This window comes from Zalophus californianus, chromosome 10, assembly GCF_009762305.2.
Source record: "Zalophus californianus isolate mZalCal1 chromosome 10, mZalCal1.pri.v2, whole genome shotgun sequence".
Taxonomy (NCBI): Eukaryota; Metazoa; Chordata; class Mammalia; order Carnivora; family Otariidae; genus Zalophus; species Zalophus californianus.
In genome coordinates, this window is record NC_045604.1 from 37,883,131 (window position 1) to 37,908,640 (window position 25,510).

Here is a 25,510-nt window from a genome sequence, read left to right on the forward strand (position 1 = left end):
TATGATAATATGTTAAAATTGCATTGTTCTTCTATTTGGTATTTGAGGTCTTAAGAGAAATGAATATAAACTAGATTTTCTGGTAACATGAATTTGAGACCATACCAGCAAAACTCCATTATAAGGGAAAACTCCAAATTACCTTACTTTATGGAATTTTTTCTTTTTTATTCAATGAACTGTTATAAAACCAACCCTATATAGCCCTATTGATAAAATATTCTTTCTCCTTTTATGTGGTGGTTTCTGTGTTTTCATTTACGTGTTCCATATAAATTAGTATAGATGGCGTAAAGACAAAACAGGGGTATCCTGGGCATGTGTTGTGTATACATTTGTGGTAGAATGAAGTTTTTACAATTATTGTTTAGTGGCATTTGACCTTTAAATCACAACTGATCTTTAAACTTCTACTTGCTTTTAATGCTTTAAACTTTTAATGTTTTGCATATTTGATATGAAAATATTTTAGAGACCAGGACTAAACTAAAATTTTTAACAGCTTTATTGATATATAATTCATATACCATATGATTCACCCATTTAAAGTATACAATTCAGTAGCTTTTAGTATATGTACAGATAATGTGCAACCATTACTACAGTCAATTCTAGAACATTTTCATAATCTCAAAAAGAAATGCCATACTACTTAACTATTACTCCTCATCTCATCCATCCCCTTCCCTAAGCAACCACTAATCTATTTTCTGTCTCTCTAGATTTCCCTGTTCTGGACATTTTGTATGAATGGAATCATATATAGTCTTTTGTAAGTCTTTTATGCCACTGGTTTCTTTTCATCTGGCATATTTTCAAGGTTCATCCATGTTGTAGATGTTTCAGTACTTCATTCTCTTTATGGCAGTGATCCATTGTATGGCTTCATGCATCAGTTGATGGACATTTGAGTTTCCACCTTTTGGTTATTATGAATAAAGTTGCTATAAAAGGCAGACTCCCTGCTGAGCAGGGAGCCCAATGCAGAGCTTGATCCCAGAACCCTGGGATCATGACCTGAGCCGAAGGCAGACGCTTAACCAACTCAGCCACCCAGGCACCCTGTAATTCTGTGTTTAATTGCTTGAGGAACTGCCTCACTGTTTTCCACCATAGCCACACCATTTACATTCCCACCACCAGTTTATGATCTCCGCATACCCCCACAACACTTGTTATTCTGACTTTTTTATTATAGTCATCTTAATAGATATGAAGTATGATCTTTTTGTGGTTATGATTTGCATTTCTCCAGTGACTAATGATGTCAAGCATCTTTTAATGTGCTTTTTGGTCTTTGGTGTATCTTCCTTGTAGAAATGGCACTTCAGATCCTTTGCCCATTTTTAATTGAATTGTCTTTTTTCAAGTTTTTAAAATAATTTTTGGGGCACCTGGGTGGCTCAGTCGTTAAGCATCTGCCTTCGGCTCAGGTCATGATCCCAGGGTCCTGGGATCAAGCCCTGCATCCGGCTCCCTGCTCCGCGGGAAGCCTGCTTCTCCCTCTCCCACTCCCCCTGCTTGTGTTCCCTCTCTTGCTGTGTCTCTCTTTGTCAAATAAATAAAATCTTTTGAAAAAATTTTAAAAATAAAATAATTTTACTTTTTATTTTTAATTATTATAATTTTTAATATATTTTAATACAAGTCCCTTTGTCTTTTCACTTTCTTAATGGTATTCTTTGACGTGCACGTTTTTAGTTTTGATAAAAACCCCAATTATCTTTTTCTTTCTTGTTCCTCATGCTTTTGGTGTCATAGCTAAGAATCTTTACCAAATCTGAGGTCATTAAGGTTTACCTTTATGTTTTCTTCTAAGAATTACATAGGTTAGCCCTTGCATTTTTAGGTCTTTGACCCATTTTGAGTTCATTTTTGTATGGGATGTGATGTAACAGTTCAAATATATTCTTTTGCATGTAGCTATGTATAGATGTCCTAGCATATTTGTTAAAAAGAATATGCTTTCCCCATTAAATGATCTTGAGGCCCTTGTTGAAATCAGTTGGTACATGGTTTTATTTCTGGGCTCTCAGTTCTGTTCCACTGATCTATATTGTGTTGTTTCATCAGTACCACACTGTTTGATTACTGTCGCTTTGTAGTACATTTTGAAATGGAGAAGTATGAGTCTTCCTACTTTGTTCTTCTTTTTCAAGATTGTTTTGGCTATTCTGGATCACTTGCAGTTGCAAAAGTTAGGTTATTGATTTGAGATCTTTATTTGTTCTTCTATAGGCATTTATAGCCATAAATTCCCTTCTAAACTGCTTTAGCTGCATCCCATATGTTTTGGTATGCTGTGTCTTCATTTTCATTTGTCTGAAAGTATTTTCTGAGTTTCCTTTGACACCTTCTTTGATACATTAGTTATTAAAGAGTGTCTATGGTTTAATTTCTACATATTTGTGAGTTTCCCAATTTGTTTTCTGTTACTGATTTATAATTTCATTCTACCATGGTCTGAGGACATACTTTGTAGAATTTCTGTTTTTAATTGTTTTGAGGTTGGTTTTATGACCTGGCATATGGTCTCTCCTGGAGACTTCCATGTGTACTCGAAAATATATATTCTGCTGATGTTGGGGGGAGTATTCTATAGTAAATATAAATTCTGTAGTGTTCTGTAGAAGTCTTTTAAGTCTAGTTGATTTATAGTGTTAAGTCTTATATTTCCTTGATTTTCTGTCTAGTTCTATCCATTATTTAAACTAAGATATTGAGGTCTCCAACTGTTATTGTTGAATTATCCATTTCTTTCTTCACTTTTGTTTTTGCTTCATATATTTTGGAACTCTTAGTTGGTGCACATATTTTTATAATTGTCACATCCTATTCATGAATTAACCCTTTTATCATAAAATGATTATCTCTATAATTTTTTCTGTTGTTTTAAAATCTCTTTATCTGATACAGTATACCACTCTAGCCTTCTTGTGTTTATTTGCATGATATATCACTTTCCATAATTTTACTTTCAGTCTTCCTGTCTTTGAATCCATGGCTTGTATTTTGGAGACAGCATCTTGTTAGGTCTTTTTTTATTATATATGAAATCTCTGCCTTTTGATTGGATTGTTTAATCCATTTATATTTAATGTTATTTGTTGATATAGTTGGATTTATGCCTGCCATTTTACTTTTCTTTTTTCTACGTCTTGTGTCCTTTTTTTGCTATATTCTTCCTTTTCTGCTTTCTTTAGTATTAGGTGAATATTTTTCAAAGAAGCATTTAAGTTTGTTTCATGATTTTTTTTTTTTTTAACTACATCTTTTTGAGTTTATTTTTAGTGGTTGTTCTTGGGCTTATGTATATATTAATAGAATCAACTTCAGATTTATATTAGTTCAGTGCCAATGAGATATAGAAACATTACTTTTATTTATTTTTTTAAAGATTTATTTATTTGAGAGAGCGAGAATGAGAGAGAGAGTACATGAGATGGGGGAGGGTTAGAGGGAGAAGCAGGCTCCTTGCTGAGCAGGGAGCCCGACGCGGGACTCAGTCCCGGGACTCCAGGATCATGACCTGAGCCGAAGGCAGTTGCTTAACCAACTGAGCCACCCAGGCGCCCTGAAACATTACTTTTATATTCCTCTATTTCCTTTCCCCCTTTTTAAGACATTATTGTTATTCAGTTACATTTATTAATGTTATAGACCCAACAGTACATTGTTGTAGTTATTACTTTACCATCAGTTATTTCTTTAACCTAGTACAGGTTTGCTCCCACCTACCTCCTTTGTGCTGTTATTGGCAAATGTATTACATTTCTATATGGTAATGACCTAACATATTTATATATGTATTATTATATACATATTATTATGTGTTGCATATTATATATATAACATATAATACACATTATATGTATTATACATATATATGTATATATAACATAATACATATTATAATACAGATTTATACATATATATACATACATATACATATATATGTTATATATAATATATAAATATGTATATACATTTATTTGTATATGTATGTATGTATATATGTATAAATCTGTGTATGTATGGAGGTGTATATATATATCTGTAAGTGTGTATATATATAAATATATATAAACGTATCTGTGTGTGTGTATATATATATATCTGTATCTGTATATACATTATATAGTGTTTTTTGAATCAGTTAAGAGAAAAAAGAAAATATATGCATTAATACTATTAATGCCTTTTATAATTACATAATTAACTTTACTGAAGTTCTTTTGTTTTTTGTGTGTGGATTTGAATTACTTTCTGTGGTCACTTAATTTCAGCCTGGTGGAATTCTTTTAGTGTTTCTTGTAAGGCGGACTGGGTAGGCTCTCAGTTTTTGTTTATTTGGAGATGTCTTTATTTCACTTTAATTTTTGAAAGATAGCTTTGATGGATATAGGATTTTTGGTGACAGGTTTTTTTGTTTTGTTTTTTGGGGTTTCTTGTTTGTTTTTGAGCAGTTTGAATACGTTACTTTGTTTTCTAGCCTCTGCTGTTTCTGCTGAGAGGTCAACTATTAATCTTAACCCTTGTAAGTGACTAGTTGTTTTCTTTTCCGGCTTTCAAGATTTTCTCCTTGTCTTTGACTTTCAGCACTTTTATTATGGTGTAGCTGGGAATCTCTGTAGATTTTTCCTCCTTAGAGTTTATTTGAGCTTTCTGGGTATGTAGATTAGCGTTATTCAGTAAATTTGGGGAGTTTTCCATCATTATTTCTTCAGGGTTTTTTTTTTTTTGCTCCTTTTTATCCTCTCCTTTTAGTACTCCTATTATGTGTGTGTGGTATACTATATGGTGTCCCACAGATCTCTGAAGTTCTCTTCATTTTTATTCACCTTTTTTTCTCTAATCAGATTTTATAATCTCTTTCAATTTATCTTCAAACTTCCCTGATTCTTTCTTCTGCCATTTCACATCTACTGTTGAGTCCTTCTAGTGAGTTTTTCATTTTGTTATTGTACTTTTTAATGCAGAATTTTCATGTTTCTCTCTCTCTCTCTCTCTCTCTTTTTTTTTTTGTAAATTTTGTCTCTTTATATCCTCTATTTGATGTGACATTATCCCATCCTCTTTACTTCATTAATCACGGTTACCTTTAGTTCTTTGAATATATATAATGGCTACTTTGAAGTCATTTTCTGTAAACCCAACATCTGGTTGCTCTCACAGGCAGTTTCTGTTGCCTCCCTTTTTTTTTTTTCTTTGTATATGGGACATACTTTCCTGTTTCTTTGTGTATCTTATAATCTTTTTTGTTGTAAACTGAACATTTCAGATAATGTATTTAATGTATTATAGCAACACAGTACTGGGTACTGGCCCCACCCCTCAGAGGTGGTGTTAATTTGTTTTTTTGTTTAGTGACTGGGCTAATGTTGTTCCTCGGAGAGGTTGCAGCTTTAGGCATGCCAGTAAACACCCTGAGATGATATGCTTTGGACAGTGCTCTCTATGTTTTCCTAACTACACCCCCAACTTTAAATTCCAGTGAATTTAAAGCTTGTTTGTTTTCAACAATGCTCTGGGGCATAAATTGTTCTTCTGATTTTTTCTGACTAATCCAGTTAAATTCAGGCTCCTTTGAAGGAATAGTTCCTGAGATCAGTGTCTGATACTTGTTCTGACACCAGGAGGGCTCCTCCGAGCTGTTTCTTTTCCTGGTATTCTCCTGTAAACTACCTGGCTAAAGCCTATTTCCTCATTGAATCTATAAATCTTCCCATTGTCTTTCACCACAACTCCCATGTTTTTTGAGAGCACCCCTAACCTTGAACTTTTCTATGCTCTGTTAGAAAAGAAGTCAGTGCCTTTGGGAAAAGACTTAACAGCTGTTTTATGGTTTGCTTCTCCCCCTCTCTCCTCAGGCAGAATTTCTGAGAGCTCCAGAGTTGGGTGGGGATAGGGACAATGGCATGTTTCTCTCTGAGTGACACCCCACTTCAGGAGCTGAGCAGGAGATGGAGAGGGAGCAATAACTTGAGATCTTTTTGGATCTTTTGGCTTACCTCTTCCAGCATGGAACTACCACCTTTATAGACCAGAACTAAGGTAATGGCAGCCCCAGTATTCTCAGTGGTGCTGTACCAATAGAGCCTCTGTCCCAGGAGTTGGGCAAAAGAAGGGGGCCCCTCTTCTCAACTGCACTGGCCCAGAACTTAGTCTCAGTAATAGATAGTTGTGGGCAGGGTTAGAGTTCCTGACCTGAAGAAAGCTATCTGACAGGGAGCTGGTGGTAAAGGGATCCTTGTGTTCTTGGCTGCACGTCTATAGAGTGGAGTTTCTGCCTAGCTAAGCTGGGAGGAGAGAGGCAGGTAGCTCTCTTTGTTCAAATACCACACATTCTTGTTCTTAACAAATTTTCATAAGTAAGTATTCTTAGATAGATGTTTCCTCATTTGCTTTTTGCCTTAGGGACCATTTCCAGAGGCTTCCAAAGTTTGTTTTAAAAATAATTTTCATCTGTTTCCCTGGGCAGCAGTTCTGGTGGAGCTTTTTTACCTTGTCTTGCTAGAAGTTGTACTTCCTGTGGCTAAAATTTTAGCTTCCTTTGTAGTAATAATTAGTACCTTACTCTTTCCTAGGAATTTATAGCTTTCAAGTATATAATTACGCCAATAAATTTGAAAAAGGAATTGGGAAAATCCCTTAATAAATAGCTTTCTGAAACTGACACAAAAAGAAACAAAAATCTGAACAAGTCTTATACCTATTCAATTGAATCCTAATTAAAAACCTTGACAAGGACATTATAAGAAAATGAAATTACAGACTAATATCCCTTATGAACTTAGATGCAAAAAATGTTATACAGAATATTAATAAATTGAATTTAGCAACATATAAATAGGATGATATATCATGATCATGTAGGATTCATGGCAGAATCCAAGGTTGGTTTTATATTCAAAAATGACTTGCTGGGCTGCCTGGGTGGCTGCTTCTGACTCTTGGTTTTGGTTTAGGTCATGATCTTGGGGTTGTGAGATCGAGCCCCAAGTCAGACTCCACACACAGCATGGAGTCGGCTTGGAATTCTCTCTGTCCTCCCCACCCCCAACACATGTGCATGTGCTGTGTCTTACTCTTAAAAAAATTTTTTTAAAAAGATTTGCTGTGTAAGCAGAATAAAAAAGTTGTATCATCTAGAAAAATAGAAATTCCTTCTCTATAGTTCCTTTCTCTCTAGTACTTTAATGTGTAAATTCCAGCCACCTCATTAACGCTGATCTCCACTTACTATGAGGCTGCTTGCTATTTTGAGGCTTCTCCCTATGGTGCAGTCTGGAAAGTGCTAACAGAGAGCTGGTATGATTGTGGGCCTCACTCTGTTTTAGTTCTCTCAGGATCACAGTCCCATATTGCCTGTTTTCCAGCATCTGAGAGCAGTTATTTCACATATTTTGTCCAGTTTTTAGTAGTTTACAGAGGGAATGCTAGTCTGGTGGAAGCAGAAATGTTTCCCACACTTTCTGTCATTTTTATGCAATGGGTATGAAATGATAGTATGGCATTTCATACATAAATTCATATATATGGTTTTTATATACTTACATTTTTCTGCTTTCCAATATGGTTGAATGTCTTCATGTTTATTGGTCATTATGTTTCATGTGCCCTTTTCTGTAGATTTGTCTTTTTCTTATTGATTTGTAGCTGTTCTTTTGTGCATTCTGGATGCCAGTCCAGAGTTGGTTATAAAATAAAATGTTTTATAGCTTTCCTATTCACATTTGGTCTTTTAGTTCTCTGGTTGGAATTAATTTTTATAAATGGTATGAGGGAGGGATCTAATTTTTTTTCCCCTATGAATAGTCAGTGGTCCTAGCATAATTTTTTAAATTAAAATTCACAACTGACATTTAAAAAAAAACAACTCTATTATATATTAACCTTCTGTATATGTTACACTAGAATGTCCCAAGTTACCTTATTTTTTCTTTTCCAGTGATCTTTTTTATCTATTCCTGCCCCAAATCATGTAGTTTTAATTACTATATATAGTAAGATTAGTTTTCTCTCCTTCATCTTAAAAATCATCTTGGCTCTTCTTGGCTCTTCGTTTTTCCTGATGAATTTTAAGAGCAACTCTTCAAGTTCCAACAAAACACCCTGTTGATTGATTGCAGCATCCTGTTGCAATCCAAATTGCATTCCCTGTATATTCATAGGGGAAGACATTGAATCTTCTCATTCATAATAATGGTTTATCTCTGTTATTTATATCTTTTATTTCATAAATGTTTTAAACTTTCTTCATAAGAGTCTTTCTTGTCTTTTGTTAAACCGACCTCTCAAATTACTTACCCTGGAACTCAGTCACCATATTGTGAGGAAACTCGGGCCACATGGGGGGGCGGTTCTGGCACTAGCCCCAGCTAGACCTTTAGTCGAAAGCCTGAATTAACTATCAGACATATGAGTGATTTAGCCTTCACAGTATTCCACCTCTTTCTAGTTTTCTAGCTGAGGCCTTAAGACATCATGGAGCAGAGATAAGTTGTCCTTGCTGTGTTCTGTCTGAATCTCTGACCCAAAGAAACTGTGATAATAATTATTGTCTTAAGCCACTAAATTTGGGGCAATTTATTACTAAGCATTAGAAAATTAAAACACCAAACATCATTCTGATTATGATTTGGCTGCTTCTTTAGGCCTGCCTAAGGAATACATAACTGGAATATTCTAATATAGTACATTGAGGAATGATTTCTTATCCTAAATTAATAAACTGGCATTTATTACTATGTCATGAACTTGGTTAATTTATATTTGTACTGTGTATGATAAAAAGAAACCACGTATCTGAGTGTATAAGACAGAGGAATAGCCTCAGACATTAACTCAAAGATACCTTTATTTAGTGGTACAGTCTTCCTAAATAAGTTTCATAAACTGACACCAAAGAGTATAGTGTAAAACTTCGTTACCACATTTTCATAAAGATTCTAGATCTTGAAAAATTTTCACAAAGTTTGCTAATATCAGATGAATTAGTGTAATCAACTAGACTATATCCTCAACTACATAGGTATTATTTTTCTCTAACAGTTTATTCTATGAACCTTGAGGCCTCGTGTGACCCTGGTTCTTTTTAGGAAGAACCAGTCTTGAAAGTCACATAGACTCCCTTTTATGACCTAGAGTTGAAAGTCACGTAGCTTCACTAATGCAATACTGAGTCTGTTCCCTAGAAGCTAGTCACCAAGTCCAGCCCACATTCATAGGAGATTAAATTAAACCTTTTGAAGAGAAGAGTGTCAGATAATTTGTGGACAAAATTTAAAACTAGTACACTTGCTAAGTATGAAATTAGAACAAAGGAAGTTTTATAAATAATGGTATTAGGCTAAAATATCCTAATTCTCTCATAGCAGGGGATATAGTCATGTTTAAACACCATTAATGGTTCTGGTAGACTCGAAATCCTTTGGCTAAAGTTTTTTCTCATTGGTAAGTGTTTGGGTGGGCTCTGTCTTGTGTTTGCTTCTGAAGAGGTTAAAAAATGATGAGAGAGTGCATTCCAGCTGGTGCATAAGACAGGAAACTTCCAAGTGTCAACATAAATGGAATATGGGATATAAAAGGCGGAGTAGAGGGAAATGAACTTGGAAAGGTGGTGCCTCTCAATTTCTCCTCCTCTCCTTTCAGCCTCAACTCTAGTTATCTTCGCATTTTTAAGGTTAGTAACATTTTCTACACCATTATATTAAGTTTTCTCTAAGTTGTAATTCTAAAAGTCAAAAGTCAGCCTGGTGTATGTTGTGTGACTGTATAGGCTTCAGAGCCACATAATGTAATTACATTTCCTTAAATAGTCTTTTTAGTATTTCCTGGAGTTTATAATTGTGTTTATTTTTCTTGCACTTTTTGACATACTCTCAAGTTTTTCTTCCGTATAATAAGATATCCTATTGATTGATCCTCCTGTAGGCATCACTCTCATGGGGCTTCTTTACTCCTGTTCTAAATGGCTCAGTTGCTCTGTAGGACTTGACTGCTTTTCTGGATTGATTCCCCTATTCCTGGATTCCATTTCTTTTTTTCCTTTATTGCTGCATTATGTCCTCAGGTAATTTCCGAAGAAAGGTTGTGAGGGTGCTAATTGTTCCAAGTATTTGCATGTCTGAAAATGCCCTTATTGAATCATTATACTTTATTGATAGTAGGCTGGTTACGCAGTTGTAGACTGGCATTCAAATTCGAATGATATAGCCCCATTATCTTCTGGCATCACTCTTGCTGATAAATCTAATGGATATCTGCTTCTGGTTCTTTTGTGAGTTAATTTTTTCTTTTTTTTAATCTGAAAGCTTTTAGTCTTTTCTCCTGGGTATCTGAAATTTCAAAGTGATATGCTAAATTAACCCTTCGTTTGGGGTCATTTTTTTCTTTTTATTTAGTTTTCTTTCATGATTCAAGGCCTTCCTTGAATGTCTGGTGATCCTTTCTATTAATATTAGTGAACATTCTCTTTGTTATTGTGGGGTTACACACACACACACACACACACACACACCTATATTCTTTTTTTTTTTTTGGTTTAGTCTTATTTAGAGGATGGGGAAGAGATAAATTTGTCATTTCTAATATGCATTGTGAATTTCTAAGTGGGTAAGGATTTAGAATACAGCTATTAGAGGAAGAGTTGATCTTTTAAAGACTATAGTCTTATACTTATTCTTGCATTCTAAGTGATTTGAATCCCATTTTGATTACAGATTTGTTTTGTGATCTTGGGCATGCTATGTAGTATGGGCTCTGATAGTACTTTACATATTGTAAAGCAGTGGCTGTCAGACTTTTTGACTGCAAACTATAATAAACCCATTTTATAAACACATTGTACTCATATACATGCAACACCTTAATTTTTTTTAAGATTTATTTGTTTGAGAGAGAGAGAGAAGAGCATGCATGTGAGAGTGGGGGAGGGGCAGCGGGAGAGAATCTTCAAGCAGACTCCCCCGTGTGCATGAGCCTGAGGGGGATAGGGGTGTTTGATCTTAAGGACACATCAGATCGTGATCTGAGCGGAAACCAAGAGTCAGATGTTTAACTGACTGAGCCACCCAGGCGCCCTGCAACATATTGATATTTTATATATATTTTAAAATTCTGGTCATGACCCACTAAAATGATCTACGCACCAGTGGGTTGCAACTCACACCTTGAAAAACAGTTCTCTAGAGCAGTATTCCTTACAATGTGAGCCAGGTACATATTTACACTGTGTATTAAAAAAAAATTAGAGATAAGTAGGGAAACCTAACAGGACTTTTGTGAGTTTTTTTTTTTTTTTTAAGATTTGTTTATTTGAGAGAGAGAGTGAGTGTGAGGGAGCATGCATGCTCAGGCTAGAGGGGCAGAGGGAGGGAAAGCATCTCAAGCTGACTCTCCACACAGGCTCTGTCTCACAACTCTGAGATCATGCGTGACCTGAGCTGAAACCAAGAGCTGGGTGCTCAACCGATTGCACCACCCAGGCACCCCAGGAATTTTGTGAGTTTTAAAAATTGTGTTAATCTTCAAAGATGAAATGTCTCACTTTCCTAGAGTTGTCTTGATTCTCCTTCTGCCTAAGACCATGCAGGGATTTCTACAGTAGTAAGAATTTTTTTAGTGGTATCAAATTTCAGTCTTAAAAAAATGGAAGACAGTTAAGATGCATTTGAAAAACTCATCTTCCAGTCAACTTTAAACCAATTATGTATTTTGCAAGGCAAGGCACATCTGTTTTTTAGATAATTCTTTGTGCAATTTTTCTTGTATTTTCCATAATTTCCATACTGGGGATTTAGTGTTTTCTAGAAGAGCACTTTAATAAATCCTTAGCTCTGATGTTATTGAAGAGAGAAATGTAAATTGATATTTCAGGTCATAATATTTTTAAGTTGTAATAAAATTTCCTTGAGGAATTTTAAAGACTTAAGGCATTTTAAATTGTTGAATATGATACACTGATAATAATTACTGGTAAAAATTGCTGGTCTAAACTGCCCTCAAGTAAATACTTAGGGAGGTCAAAATATACCTCTAGGTTTATGACAGGACTGGGTTTATCTCTTCATTTAAATGGCAGTCACTAGGATTTTAAATACTAATTTATTTACACATTTTAGAAGAAATTAATCCATTTGAAATAGATACATGTCATCATTTCAAGAAGACCTTGTTTAAACTGCTCCAACAAAAATTTGGGGTCTCTTCTGGTAATTAACTTTAAGGTGACTAAGCAAATACTGTCTTGAACTCAGGGGATGACGCAAAACAATTACACTGTGTGCATCTACCATTCCAGTTACTGTATGATGTAGTACTATAAGGTGTTCTGTTTTTTTCCTGTGAACTTGTATGTTTCCACAGGTATTTTTATTTTTAAACCACTAAGTGAACTTCTGGTAGAAAACATCAGTGAATATTGCAGATAGAGAATCCCAGGCAAAGACATTAACACCATAGGAATTGGAATAGACATTATCCACATTGAAAATGGCAAACGGATAATTAACATTAGCCCACTAAAAATGACCAAGTCAGAACACTATGTGACATTACTGCCTAAATATTAGACATTGCCAAACTGAAACATCATTGAGAATAACAGACTTCATTTGCAAGCATTCTTATAATGGTGATGTTAAAGTATAAAGTGGCCAATGTAAATTTTGTCAGTGCTTTTTACATTTAACAGAGAATTATTATGCATTGTTTTTCTCACAAGTTGTTTTCCATATTTATGAAGTATAGCCAGAATATAGTCTGATATTTTTTCAACCTATTGAATATATTTTTTGCTTTTCTTATGAGAAAATTCGGTGTAAATGGTGTTTCAGAAAGGTACCTAAGAGTTGGGACATATTAAACATCTACAAGTGCAAAATATTTCATAACTTCTTGATGAAAACCATAATTGTCTTTTTTTAGGATAACCATTATAAAAATGTTTTTGACCTATATAAAAATGTTGCATGTCATGAACCTAACAGTTTCTAATCTCTTGAAGACAGGAAATCATCTCTAACTTTCAGAACTAAGGATTGTTTTGAAAGTTAGCACATATGAAATACTTAATATTGTGTTTGGCATGAAGGACACTAATGTTAGCAGTGGTATTATATTTTATTATGTAGCTCAGCAAGCTGCTTAATGAGAACATGTATTTGCAGGAAGGGTTAGGTGGGAAAAGATTTTTTTTTATTCTTTAATACCTAAAAATAATTGAGGATTGGAAATGTCTATTTTAGGGGTACCTGGGTGGCTCAGTCGGTTAAGTATCTGCCTTCGGCTCAGGTCCTGGTCTGGGATCAAGCCCTGAGTCAGGCTCCCTACTCAGCAGGGAGCCTGCTTCTCCCTGTCCTCCCCGCTCATGCTACCTCTGTTTCTTTCTCTCTCAAATAAAATTAAATTAAAAAAAAAAAAAAGGAAATGTCTATTTTAACTCAGAGCCAAAGGAGTTGAAATGTAAACTGATTTCTAAATATTTCTAATATTTGGGAAGATCCAGATGTGACCTATCCCATCTGAGCATCTGAAGGAGAAAAAATAAATCTTTAGGTTAAGAAATGAATTACTGAATAGAGAAGCTATGAAAAACATTAATTTCTTTCTAGAGAAAACTCTCAAGAGTTAGGTGCCCAGAAAATGAAGCTTTATTTTCTTTGTATGGAACGTATTCCTGAATCTTCTATTTGCCAATCCTAGAAATCATTTTGTGTCTTCTGACATGTTAGCCAGAGGCTTTTGGCCTGTGCTGTAAGAGAAGAATGTCTTCCATTTATATTTTATTTTGAAATATATGCACTCAGCTTCATGATCATTATCTCATTTAATCCATTTAAGTCTACCATCAAGGTAGATTATTGATAAAATGGTCATTGTTGTAAATTCTTTAGCATTATATGATGTAATAATTTACTATTCGTGCCACTTCTGATATCCAGCACCAATTTAAGCTTACTCTATAGCCTCTTTTTCAGTGCGTAATCTTCATACCTCAAATTTAAGAGTTTTTTGAAATATCAAATATGTATTTGTTGACTCTTTATATACCCTACACTGGACGTAAAAGAAATAAAAAGGAACATTGTTCGGTGAATGATCCTTGCCTTTGAGGAGCCTGAAATCTTTTGGTAGGTAACAAAAGAAGTATTTGTTAAATACAAGCTTGAAGATAATGCATACTCAACTGTATGTTTGAGACTGTGAGTACTGTAGATGTTCAGAGAAGGGAGGGGTCACTGTATCCTGACTTAGTACCTAAGGGAAATTTTGTGGAGAACGTGAGATTTAAGTTAATTCTTAGAGGGTGAGTAGGATTTGGAAACATAGGGGAGGAAATCTGGTATGGTATTTCAGGTAGGGAAAAGAGTTTAAGCAAACACATGGCCTTTGGAGAACAAGAAAAGGAGTGATTTCATGTTGAAGAGTGGGTAGCAGGAGGAAAAAGAAAATTAGGACTGGCTAACAAGGTGACCACATATTAAAATGGACTATTGTGGAAAAAAAAAAGGGCTATTGTATGAGTTTGTATTGCTTTTAGCATAAGGAAAAAATAGCTTAAAAATATTTTAAAACTCAGAACTGAGTTAGCTTGTAAAGGTATGGCACTTATTTCCCCTATATTCCCCATCGCTATAATGGAATTTAATTATATATAAAAATCTCATATATGTCATAATAAAGATATAAAAATATATAATGAGGATATAGATATCTTTATAAACAGATAAAGGTATTACTAACTGAGAAAACTGAGGGATTTCCTGTACAGAATGAGTTGAGAAGGATTTTTACAGCTCAACTAATTACTCCTTCTCTAGTGTATAACATATACCCAATCTAATAAATTTAGCATAATTGGGAAGCTTACAAAAGGCAGAGGTGTACATCTTAAACTTTTTCAAACTAAGTATCAGTATAGTAGACATCTGTATGATTTTTTAAAATTTAATCTCAGTAGTCAAGAAACTTAAATAATTGAGCTAATTGAAGGTCCTTGTTTACAGATGTGAAAGTTCAGAATTGAAGTTTTGTTATTTTTTGAATGTTGAAAACAAAAGGATTTAATACATTTGTTAGAATCAAATCAATATAACGTGCCCATATTTTTATAATAAGTAGAGGGTAAAAATAAACATTTATTGAATGTCTGCTGTATGTCAGGCACTGTGCTAGATATGAGGTGGTAGGGAGGGAGAGACACAGATAGAGATAAAGATCACACTTGTTTCCTGTCTGGTGGCCTCATACTTTAGGAGTGTTGTACATGTAAAACATAATTGAAATATAATACAGCATAATAAATGCTACAGTAGAGATAACACACCTAAGATACGTTTGGGTAAAAGTGGATTAACCAATTAGCTTTAGTGTTTTAGAGTTTCTGAGGGGAATATGTTTCTGCTGAAACATAATAAATGGGGAGAGTTCCCAGGGTGGGAATGTGGGGAAAAGAAAAGGGCATTCCAGGCAGAGGAAACTAGAATATTCACAAGTTGCAGGGAATATGGTTTAACCAAAGTGAGGGTACATGCTGGAAAGTGTTGAGAGATGATTGTTGACAGTAGACAGCTGAATTTTGTGTACAATCCTGAGGAGTTTGAGCCTCAATTTGTAATTTTTGGAGGATCATTGAAAAGTATTTAGTGTGATCAGATTGAATCTCCTTTTAGCAAGATTTTAGCTTTTGAGATTGTTTAGAAGATAAATCAGAAGTTGTAGTAGTTATGGGAACAGGCAAGAGGAGCAGTTAGGATATCACTTCTGTATTCTAGATGATGGATGATGAGGGTATTAAAATGGCAGTGGGAATGACAAGAAAAGGATAGCTTCCAGATGTTAAAGAAACAGTCAGCAGCGTTTAATGACTGATTGTGGATAGTGAGAGAGGAGGAAGAGTCCATTATGTTTCCTAGTTTCTGGCATGAATGATGAGATTAGATGGATGAATTTTTCAGTAGATTTTTTTTCCTCACTCTATTTTTGAGAGAAGCTTTATGTGTATGAATACCTTCTATAAAATTAATAAGCATATTAAAGGTAATTTCTGAGTAGGTTATTTCTAAGTTTTTCTTTGTTTTTCTTTATAGATGCCACTTCCAATGAACAACAAGAGCTTTTCTGTCAGAAGTTGCAGCAGTGTTGTATACTGTTTGATTTCATGGACTCTGTTTCAGACTTGAAGAGCAAAGAAATTAAAAGAGCAACACTGAATGAACTGGTTGAGTATGTTTCAACTAATCGTGGTGTAATTGTTGAATCAGCATATTCTGATATAGTAAAAATGGTAAGATTTATATAAATTTAAGTAAGATCTAAGGTGTAATTATGAATTACTGAGACTGATTTTTAACAAATGTGCAATAATCAGTGTACTCAAAATGTTTTTAAAGTAGTCCATTTGAAAGATCCATTCATTCCAATAATGCTGTCATTGCTTATAATAGTTTGAAAATTCAGTAGCCACAGTGGCTCGTGGCTGCCATACTGTATAGTGCAGATCCAGAGCTTCAGAGAAAGATGTAGGCTTAAGATTATACAGACTGATAGATGATTATCATAGGGCTGAATTGTCACTAAGGGAGAATGTCTAAAGTGGGAAGAGAGGAACAATGAAAATCTATGGAATTCTGTACATTTCAGCAGTTGGGTAAAGGAGTCAGATCTAAAAAATTATATTTATTTAGAATACTTTAATATAGAGTCTGTAACACTTGAATTTTAATAAAAACTCAGGACCTTTGAAAAGTTAAACAACGCAAATAAGTGTATGAAATTTCTGAAAAATAAATTACTGCTAACTTTATTAGTAAGGTTGTTTAGGATATTGTTTATTAATAATTCAACCTTATTCTCCATCAAATAGTAGAAATTTGTTTAGGATTTGTGATTTTTGTATTTTGGTGCATAGTAACAAAATACAAAAAATTTAGTTGGAGTAATTAGAGAGTCACTGAGTACATAATTGAAGCTTAAATGTTCCCCGGGTATAGAAGGTTATAGCAAGTATAATTTGTACTTGTCTTCGTTTCCTTCCCCTTGCCTAATATATGTTCTGGGGGAAGAATAAAATGTCGCTAAATTTGGCCCTGTAATACTAGTTGAGTTTTCTTTCATCACCCTGTACTAGAAAATTTTGTTGGTTTTTTTTTTTAATTGAAAATAAAAGCCTTAAAGAATTTTTAAAAGATTAGCTGTACAGAGAACACTGATCAAAATAAAATCGGCTTCCAAAACTCATAGACAGTAAAAAGTGACAGTTTGAAAATGGAAATATTGAATACTGATAAACTTATTTTGTTTTTTGTTTTGTGTTTATCATTAAAATATGTTCAGGGGAACATATTTCCGTTTTACTAATTTTTACTGATTTCAAATGGTTTGTATTCATGAATTTTGAAAATACTGGAAAAAGTACTTTATTTTTATCTGTGTAAAGGTATTGACTGGCTGGCTCAGTGGGTAGTGCATGCACCTCTTGTGTGAGTTTGAGCCTCATGTTGGGTGTAGAGATTACTTAAAGTTATTGACTTGGATATTGAAATGACTTAAATATTTGCATATTGAAAATGCTCAAATATCTGAGTCAAATTATTCTGTAATTTGCTATGTAATAATAAATTGTGGGATTTAGTTTCTTTCCTCAAGAAAAGGCGTGTGTATGTTTTGTCTTTTCTTTTTTTTTTTTAACTTCTGTCCACTTAATTTCTAGGCAAGTGTGAAGCCAATTCACCCTGTTGGCCCTGTAAAGCTCTTATGTATATGTTATATACAGTTAGATTTGTTGGTGGCTACAAGGTTATTTTTTTTCTTTTACTACCAATAATAAGTATGATCTCAAAGGCAAATTATGCCTTCTTGTAGGATATATTTCCTTTTCAAGTTTTATCTGTGACTTTCTGCCATTCTTTGTGAAATTGATATCCATCAAACTCTTGGTTCTGCTTTCATGTTGAGTTCTACCAGATCACATTCTAGGTTATTACTTTCTAAGTCTTATGGTTATACTAATTGACTGTTAGCAGTTCTTTGGCTGACCACAGATGCCACTTCATAAGAATAGTTGGAAATTTGCTTTATTTTATCCTTTATTCCCTAAATAGTTTATTTCAGGTGACCAACTCCTTAATAGTATGGCCTTAAATGTTTACTAAACCATGTGGTCTCTCAGTCTGTTCATCATTCCTCAAAGAATTGTGAGTTGGCACCACAGTCTACCCTTTGCTAGAGAAAAAAGATGTGAACTTTACCTTGGTGCTGAGACAGTGTGAATGATGAAATTATAAATATTTCATTGAATCTGAAATGAAGAATCTCACATCCTGATTTCAGAGAGATCAGCCTTTTTTAAAAAAAAAAAAGGCTAAGAGTAGATGAAATACATTAAATCACCACCGGGGTATTATAAAATATGTCTGTAATTGCAGTGAAAGTATTCTGCTCTCCCACCCCTCTCCTTAGTGTGGTGTGTATGTATAGGAATGGAGGTCTCTTTTGGATTGTAAGGTAAGTAAATGGCTGGATTAGAATATGGAGGGAATTGCGGAAAGATGAAAAGGATCAAGTTAGAGATAGGTAGAGTTTAGGAACTTTATGTTTTTTCCCCCATAATCATCCCCTCCCCTCCTTTTTTTTCGTGTGTGTCTGTGTGTGTGTGTGTGTGTATGTGTGTTAAGCAAAACTTCTTGTAATTTAAGGAAGGAGGAATCCAAAAGAAGTCTGTAATCTATAGTAGGTTGGCATCTGAAGAAGTCATAGTTATGGGATAGAGAAAAGAGAAACAAATACCTACCTTTTTCATATCTTGATGAGGTTTATAGGTTTTGAACTAGGCTTATAGTCACAAGTTAACTCTTTCCTTAAAGTTATCTTTAAAATATTTCATTTACATTGTTTAATTATACAACAAAGAATATAAATGTAAATTTCTTTTTCTTTACAGATCAGTGCTAATATCTTCCGTACTCTTCCTCCAAGTGATAATCCAGATTTTGATCCAGAAGAGGATGAACCCACGCTTGAGGCCTCTTGGCCTCACATACAAGTATGAAACATTATATATTGGCAGTTTTTGCATTTATGATATTCTACTGAAATCGTGGTGGTTCTCTTTTAGATCTGAGTGTCTATTTAAAATATTTGAGTTTTAGTATGTGTTATCATTATTTTCTTTTTCCCAAAATGTTTTTACTTTTTTTATTGTGATAAAGTACACTTAACTTTTATCATTTAAACCATTTTAAAGTGTACCATTCAGTGGCATTAAGTACATTCACAATGCTGTGCAGCCATCACTACTTCTAGTTCTAGAATTTTTTCATCACCCCAAGTGGAATCCCCCTTTACATTAGCAGTCACTTCCCATTCCCCTAACCCCACAGTCCCTGACAACTACTAATCTACTTTCCGTCTCTATGGATTTGCCTGTTATGAATATTTAATATAAGTGAAATCATTTAATATGTGGCCTTTTGTGTCTGGGTTCTTTTATTTAACATAGTATTTTCAAGGTTGAGCAATGTTCTTGCATGTGTCCATACCTCATTCTTTTTAATTGCTGATAATAATATTTCATTTTCTGGATATACCATATTTTGTTTATCCATTAATCAGTTGATGGATGTTTTGGCTTATTGTAACAAGAGCTATTATGAACATTTACGTACCCGTTTTTGTTTTAACATGTTTCCCATAGATTTTGATAAGTTGTGTTTTTGTTTTCATTCACCTCACATACTTTCTAGTTTTCCTGTGATTTCTTCTTTATTATTTAGGAATTTGTTTAATTTCTACATACTTGTGACTACCACATTTTTTTCTGTTACTAATTTCTAATTATTTCATTGTAGTTGGAGAACATACTTTGAATGTTTTCAATCCTTTAAGTTCATTGAGGATTGTATTAGGGCCTCACATGCAGTATATTCTGGAGAATGTTTCATGTGTGCTTGAGAAGAATTTGTGTTCTGTGGTTGTTTGGTAGAGTGTTCTGTAGAAATCTCTTAGGTCTAATTGGTTCATAAGGTTATTCAAGTCTTCCATTTCCTTGTTGACCTTTTATTCTATCCATTATTGAAAGTGAGATATTTTGGGGCCCTGTTAGCTGCTTATGTTTATAATTGTTATATCTTCCATCTGGATGGTCCTTATCATTATAACCTACAAAGTTTCTCAAGTTTATTTTTTCTGATATTAGTATAGGCACTTCACCTATCTTTTGGTTACTGTTTGCATGATATATCTTTTTCATCCTTTTACTTTTAATCTGTTTCTTTGAATCTAAATTTTGCCTATAAAAGTTGGATCATGTTTTTTTAATCAGTTTCAACAATCTCCGCCTTTGATTGGAGTGTTTAATCCATTTACATTTAATGTAATTAGATAGGATTTACATCTGCCATTTTGCTATTTTCTATATGTTTTATACCTTTTTGTTTTTCTACATTACTGCTTTTTGTATTAAACAGGTATTTTCTAGGGTACCATTTTAATTCCTTTTTTTTTTTTTATTAAGATCCCAGGATCCTGGGATCATGACCTGAGCCAAAGGTAGATGCTTAACCAATTGAACCACCCAGGCATCCCTGCCTTTGTTTTTTTTAACTGTATTTTTTATTTTCTTAGTAGTTACCCTGGGGATTACAGTTAGCATCTTAAAACAATCTAGTTTGGTTGAATACTAACTTAATTTCAATAATATACACAATTTTGGTCCAGTATACCTCCATTGCCTCCCCCACCTCCTTTGTGGTATTATTATCATACAAATTAGATCTTTTTTTAAGATTTATTTATTTGAGGGCGCCTGGGTGGCTCAGTTGGTTAAGCAACTGCCTTCGGCTCAGGTCATGATCCTGGAGTCCCGGGATCGAGTCCCACATCAGGCTCCCCGCTCAGCGGGGAGTCTGCTTCTCCCTCTGACCCTCTTCCCTCTCGTGCTCTCTATCTCCCATTCTCTGTCTCTCAAATAAATAAATAAAATCTTTAAAAAAAAAAAGATTTATTTATTTGAGAGACAGAGCATGGGGGGAGGTGTGCAGAGGGAGAGGGGAAGCAGACTCTTCACTGAGTAGGGAGCCGGACACAGGGCTCAATTTCACAACTTTGAGATCATGACCTGAGCCGAAACCAAGAGTTGGACACTTAACTAAGCCATCCAGGTGCTGCACAAATTAGATCTTTTTACATGCCCACCGATAGAGTTTTGTAATTATTGCTTTATGTGGTTGTCTTGTAGAGCAGTAGAATAAATGAGTTATAAATAAAATACTTTTTTTTTTAAAGATTTTATTTATTTGTCAGAGAGCACAAGCAGGGGAAGCGGCAGGCAGAGCAGGCAGGGGGAGAAGCAGGCTCCCCACTGAGCAAGGAGCCCTGGACCCCGGGATCATGACCTGAGCTGAAGGCAGATGCTCAACTGACTGAGCCACCCAGGCGCTTTAAATAAAATACATTTATACTGTCTTTTATATTTATTTATGTATAGTTGACCCTTGAACAACATGAATTTAAACTGCATGGGTCTACTTATATGCAGATTTTCTTTGATAAATACAGTACAGTACTGTAAATGTATTATCTCTTCCTTATGATTTTTTAAAAAATGTAATTCCAGTATAGTTAATATACAGTGTTATATTAGTTTCAAGTATACAGTGTAGTGATTCAACAGTTCTGTACATTACTCAGTGCTCGCTGTGATAAGTTTACTCTTAATCCCCTTCATCTGTTTCTCCCATTCCCCCCACCCACCTGCCCTGTGGTAACCATCAGTTTGTTCTTTATAATTAAGAGTCTGTTTTCTGGTTTGTCTCCTTTCTTCTTTGTTCTGTTGTTTTCTTTTTTAAATTCCACATATGAGTGAAGTTATATGGTGTTTGTCTTCCTCTGACTGATTTATTTCACTTAGCACTATACTCTCTAGATCCATCCATGTTGCTGCAGACGGCAAGATTTCAATCTTCTTTATGGCTGAGTAATATTCCATTGTGTATGTAGTGTGTGTGTGTGTGTGTGTGTGTGTGTGTGTGTGTGTGTGTGTATACACACACCACATTTCCTTTATCCATATTCATTTATCAATGGACACTTAAGCTACTTCTATAATTTGGCTGTTGTAAATTACACTGCAATAAACATAGGGGTGCATATATCTTTTTGAATTAGTGTTTTCATATTCTTTGGTGTAATTACTGGATTGTAGAGTAGTTCTATTTTTTTTTTCTAAGATTTTATTTATTTCTTAGAGAGAGAAAGACAGAAAGCACGAGAGGGAAGAGGGTCAGAGGGAGAAGCAGACTCCCTGCTGAGCAGGAAGCCCGATGTGGGACTCGATCCCGGGACTCCAGGATCATGACCTGAGCCGAAGGCAGTCGCCTAACCAACTGAGCCACCTAGGCGCCCGAGTAGTTCTATTTTTAATTTTTTGAGAACCTCCATACTGTTTTCCACAGTGGCTGCACTAGTCACATTCCCCCTTATGATGTACTTTTTAATGAAAAAAATTTTTTTTCGGATTTTTATTCGTTTATTTGAGAGAGAGAGAGAACACAAGCAGGGGGCAGAGGGAGAAGGAGAAGCAGACTCCCCACTGAGCAGGAAGCCCGACATGGGGCTCGATCCCAGGGTCCTCAGATCATGACCTGAGCCAAAAGCAGACTCTTGACCGACTGAGCCCCCCGCCAAGCACTCCTGGATAATCTTTATTTATCTACCTTCACATTACTTATTCTTTCTTATGCCAGCTCAGATTGTTTTGGGTTGTTTTTATGGGTCAGCAAGGTCACTGAAGTCCTCACTCTGCTATTCAGAAGTCTCTATCTGGAGCATGTCTATTTAGTTGAGACTGAGGGAGGGATAGTCTTCCTGACCTAAATGCCATTGTGTGACAGTTCACAACTCAGATATAATTGGAAAATTGGTAATATAAACTTATTATATAGGCAGGACCAATTCTTCCATTAAACCTTCCCTATTTCTATCTAGCTCTAACTGCCTCATTCAAACATACCCTCAAATATGTGGCTTTAATATGTCATCTAGGGTTCATTCAGTAGAATCACATTGGCACTACTTTAGTTCATTTTTAGTAACTAGAACTCTTTAGGTAGAATTTAGGGTAGATCATCTTACACTACTTACAAACTGTTACAGAGATTCCATTATAGCCATAAAATACTATACTCACATGTGTATAGTGTTTCTTTTGCACGTGTTTTTATATATCTAGTCTTAATGATCATTGGTTTTTGTTCCCCAGTTGTCTAGTTAAAATACTCTGAGAATATTCAAATGACACTTTCTTATTTTAAAGCAAGGCTCTGAGTAATGTTCAAGTAAATGTTCAAAGGACTCTTGCCTTTAATGCTTCAAATTTTATATCTTAAAAATAATATTAATGACCTGAAATCTGTAGGCAAGCACAATGATATGTTTTTCTAGAGAATTTAATGAAGATGTCTACATATAACCAATGGTACTCATTTATAAGGCTGCTGATCATGATTAGCTATATTATAGCAATACCAATAACTATTGAGCACTTAGGTGTTTCAGAGATAGTGACAACTGCTTTACATACATTATCTCATTTAATCCTTTTGGTAACACCATAATATTCACGATGGACAGTAAGGAGGGCACTTGATGTAATGAGCACTGGGTGTTATATGCAACTGATGAATCACTAAATTCTACCCCTGAAACTAATAATACACTGTATGTCAACTATAATGAATTTAAATAAAAAATTTTTTAAAAATATAATGTTCACATTTTATACATAAGCTTATATGAAGCTAAAAGAGATTAAGAATCCTGCCCAAGATTATAAAAGTAATAAATGGCTGAATTAGGTTTACACCTCCAGTATTATTCCAGAGTACTTGCTCTTAATTTTTAAAAGCTTTATCTTTTTTTTTAATTTTTTTTTTTAAGATTTTTATTTATTTGACGGAGACACAGTGAGAGCAGGAACACAAGCAGGGTGAATGGGAGAGGGAGAAGCAGGCTTCCAGCCGAGCAGGGAACCCAATGCGGGGCTCGATCCCAGGACCCTGGGATCATGACCTGAGCCGAAGGCAGACGCTTAACGACTGAGCCACCCAGGCGCCCCAAAAGCTTTATCTTAAATATAGTCTGTGGCCCTAAAATAAATACATACCAATTCTTAATGAGGCTTAATTCATACCTTTTTAGCTTCATTGTAACACCAGTAAATTAGATCTTCCAAATAATTCAACTAGCCATACTTTTTCTTTCTTAGCCCTCATAAGTGAGTTTTTAATGATATATAGGTATGGATGTGGCTTAGTTAAATGGAACAGAAGTTTATATATACAAATTCTAACAAGTAAGAGAATTATTATTACAAAGCATGGTGAAATAGAAATTATTCTAGTGACAGACCTCTACTTAAATCCCAGTTTTTATACTTTTCTACCTGTATGACCTGGTTAAGCCGCTTAACTTCTCTGCATCCTCCTTTATAAAACTGGAATAAAACAAGATTGTATAAAGATTGAATGGGATACTGTATGCATAGGAAACTAGCACAGTTTTTTAAACTATACTGTTTTCTTTTCCCTTGTTTTCTTAAAAGATAAGTACTTTTGGTACGTGGGAAGAAGTGTATTTTTGTTTTTATTGTTACCTTTATGCTGATACCTTTATATGATATATGATAACTCTTGGTTCTTTCTCTTATAGCTCATTTATTGGTTCCCTAGCATGAACAATACTTAAATTACCAAATAGTCTCTTCTCCCACTTGCTGTTTACCTAGCATCTAATGTAAAGTAATAATCCAAGAAATACCTATATAGCAATTCAAAGCTTCTGCTTTCCATACACTCTTCTCTGTCCCCTCCCTCAACTTTATATTTTTTATTGTGTAATACTTACATGGTTAGAACATGTAACTCTTGTATACTACTATTCTGTTACCTTTATGCCCATTGCTTTTTATTAGTTATACAGGTAATATATTTAATTTTACCATCATTCCTTATGTCAAAGTTTCTCTAATTATTTCTTGGTAATTTGGAGCTCATTTTTTTTAAGTTTTTATTTATTTTAAGTAATCTCTACACCCAGTGTGGGGCTCAAACTCACAAACCCCAAGATCAAGAGTAACATGGTCTTCCAGCTGAACCAGCCAGGTGCCCCTGGAGCTCATTCTTTAGTAGAGGAACTCATGGGAATATTATCCCCTGAGTTTTGCATGTATAACAACAATTTGTGTGTAGCTTTAATTTTTAAAGATCAACCTGATTTGATATAAAATCCTTGATTCATCTTTCCTTAGGTACCTTAAATATGTTATTCCATTGTCTTCTGATTTCAGTCTGATTTTCTTTCCCTTATATAAAGACTTGGGTTTTTTTGCTTGGATGCCTAAAGGATGTTTTTCCTTTAATGGCCAGGTACTTTACTGGTCATACATAAGTGTTGATTTTTGTAGATAAATTTTCTCAGTTGAATAGTACTATTTCACTATAAAATTCCA

At 34.5% G+C, this 25,510-nt stretch overlaps 1 protein-coding gene across 1 annotated transcript in view; it reads left to right on the plus strand.

Annotated features, from left to right (window-relative positions):
* PPP2R5A (protein phosphatase 2 regulatory subunit B'alpha) overlaps positions 1 to 25,510 on the plus strand; it is a 65,113-nt gene that overhangs the window by 14,749 nt on the left and 24,854 nt on the right. The window contains exons 2-3 of the mRNA XM_027613639.2: positions 16,095 to 16,291; positions 18,947 to 19,048. Of these exons, the coding sequence (XP_027469440.1) occupies positions 16,095 to 16,291; positions 18,947 to 19,048 (299 nt within the window). The remainder of the gene's footprint in view (positions 1 to 16,094; positions 16,292 to 18,946; positions 19,049 to 25,510) is intronic.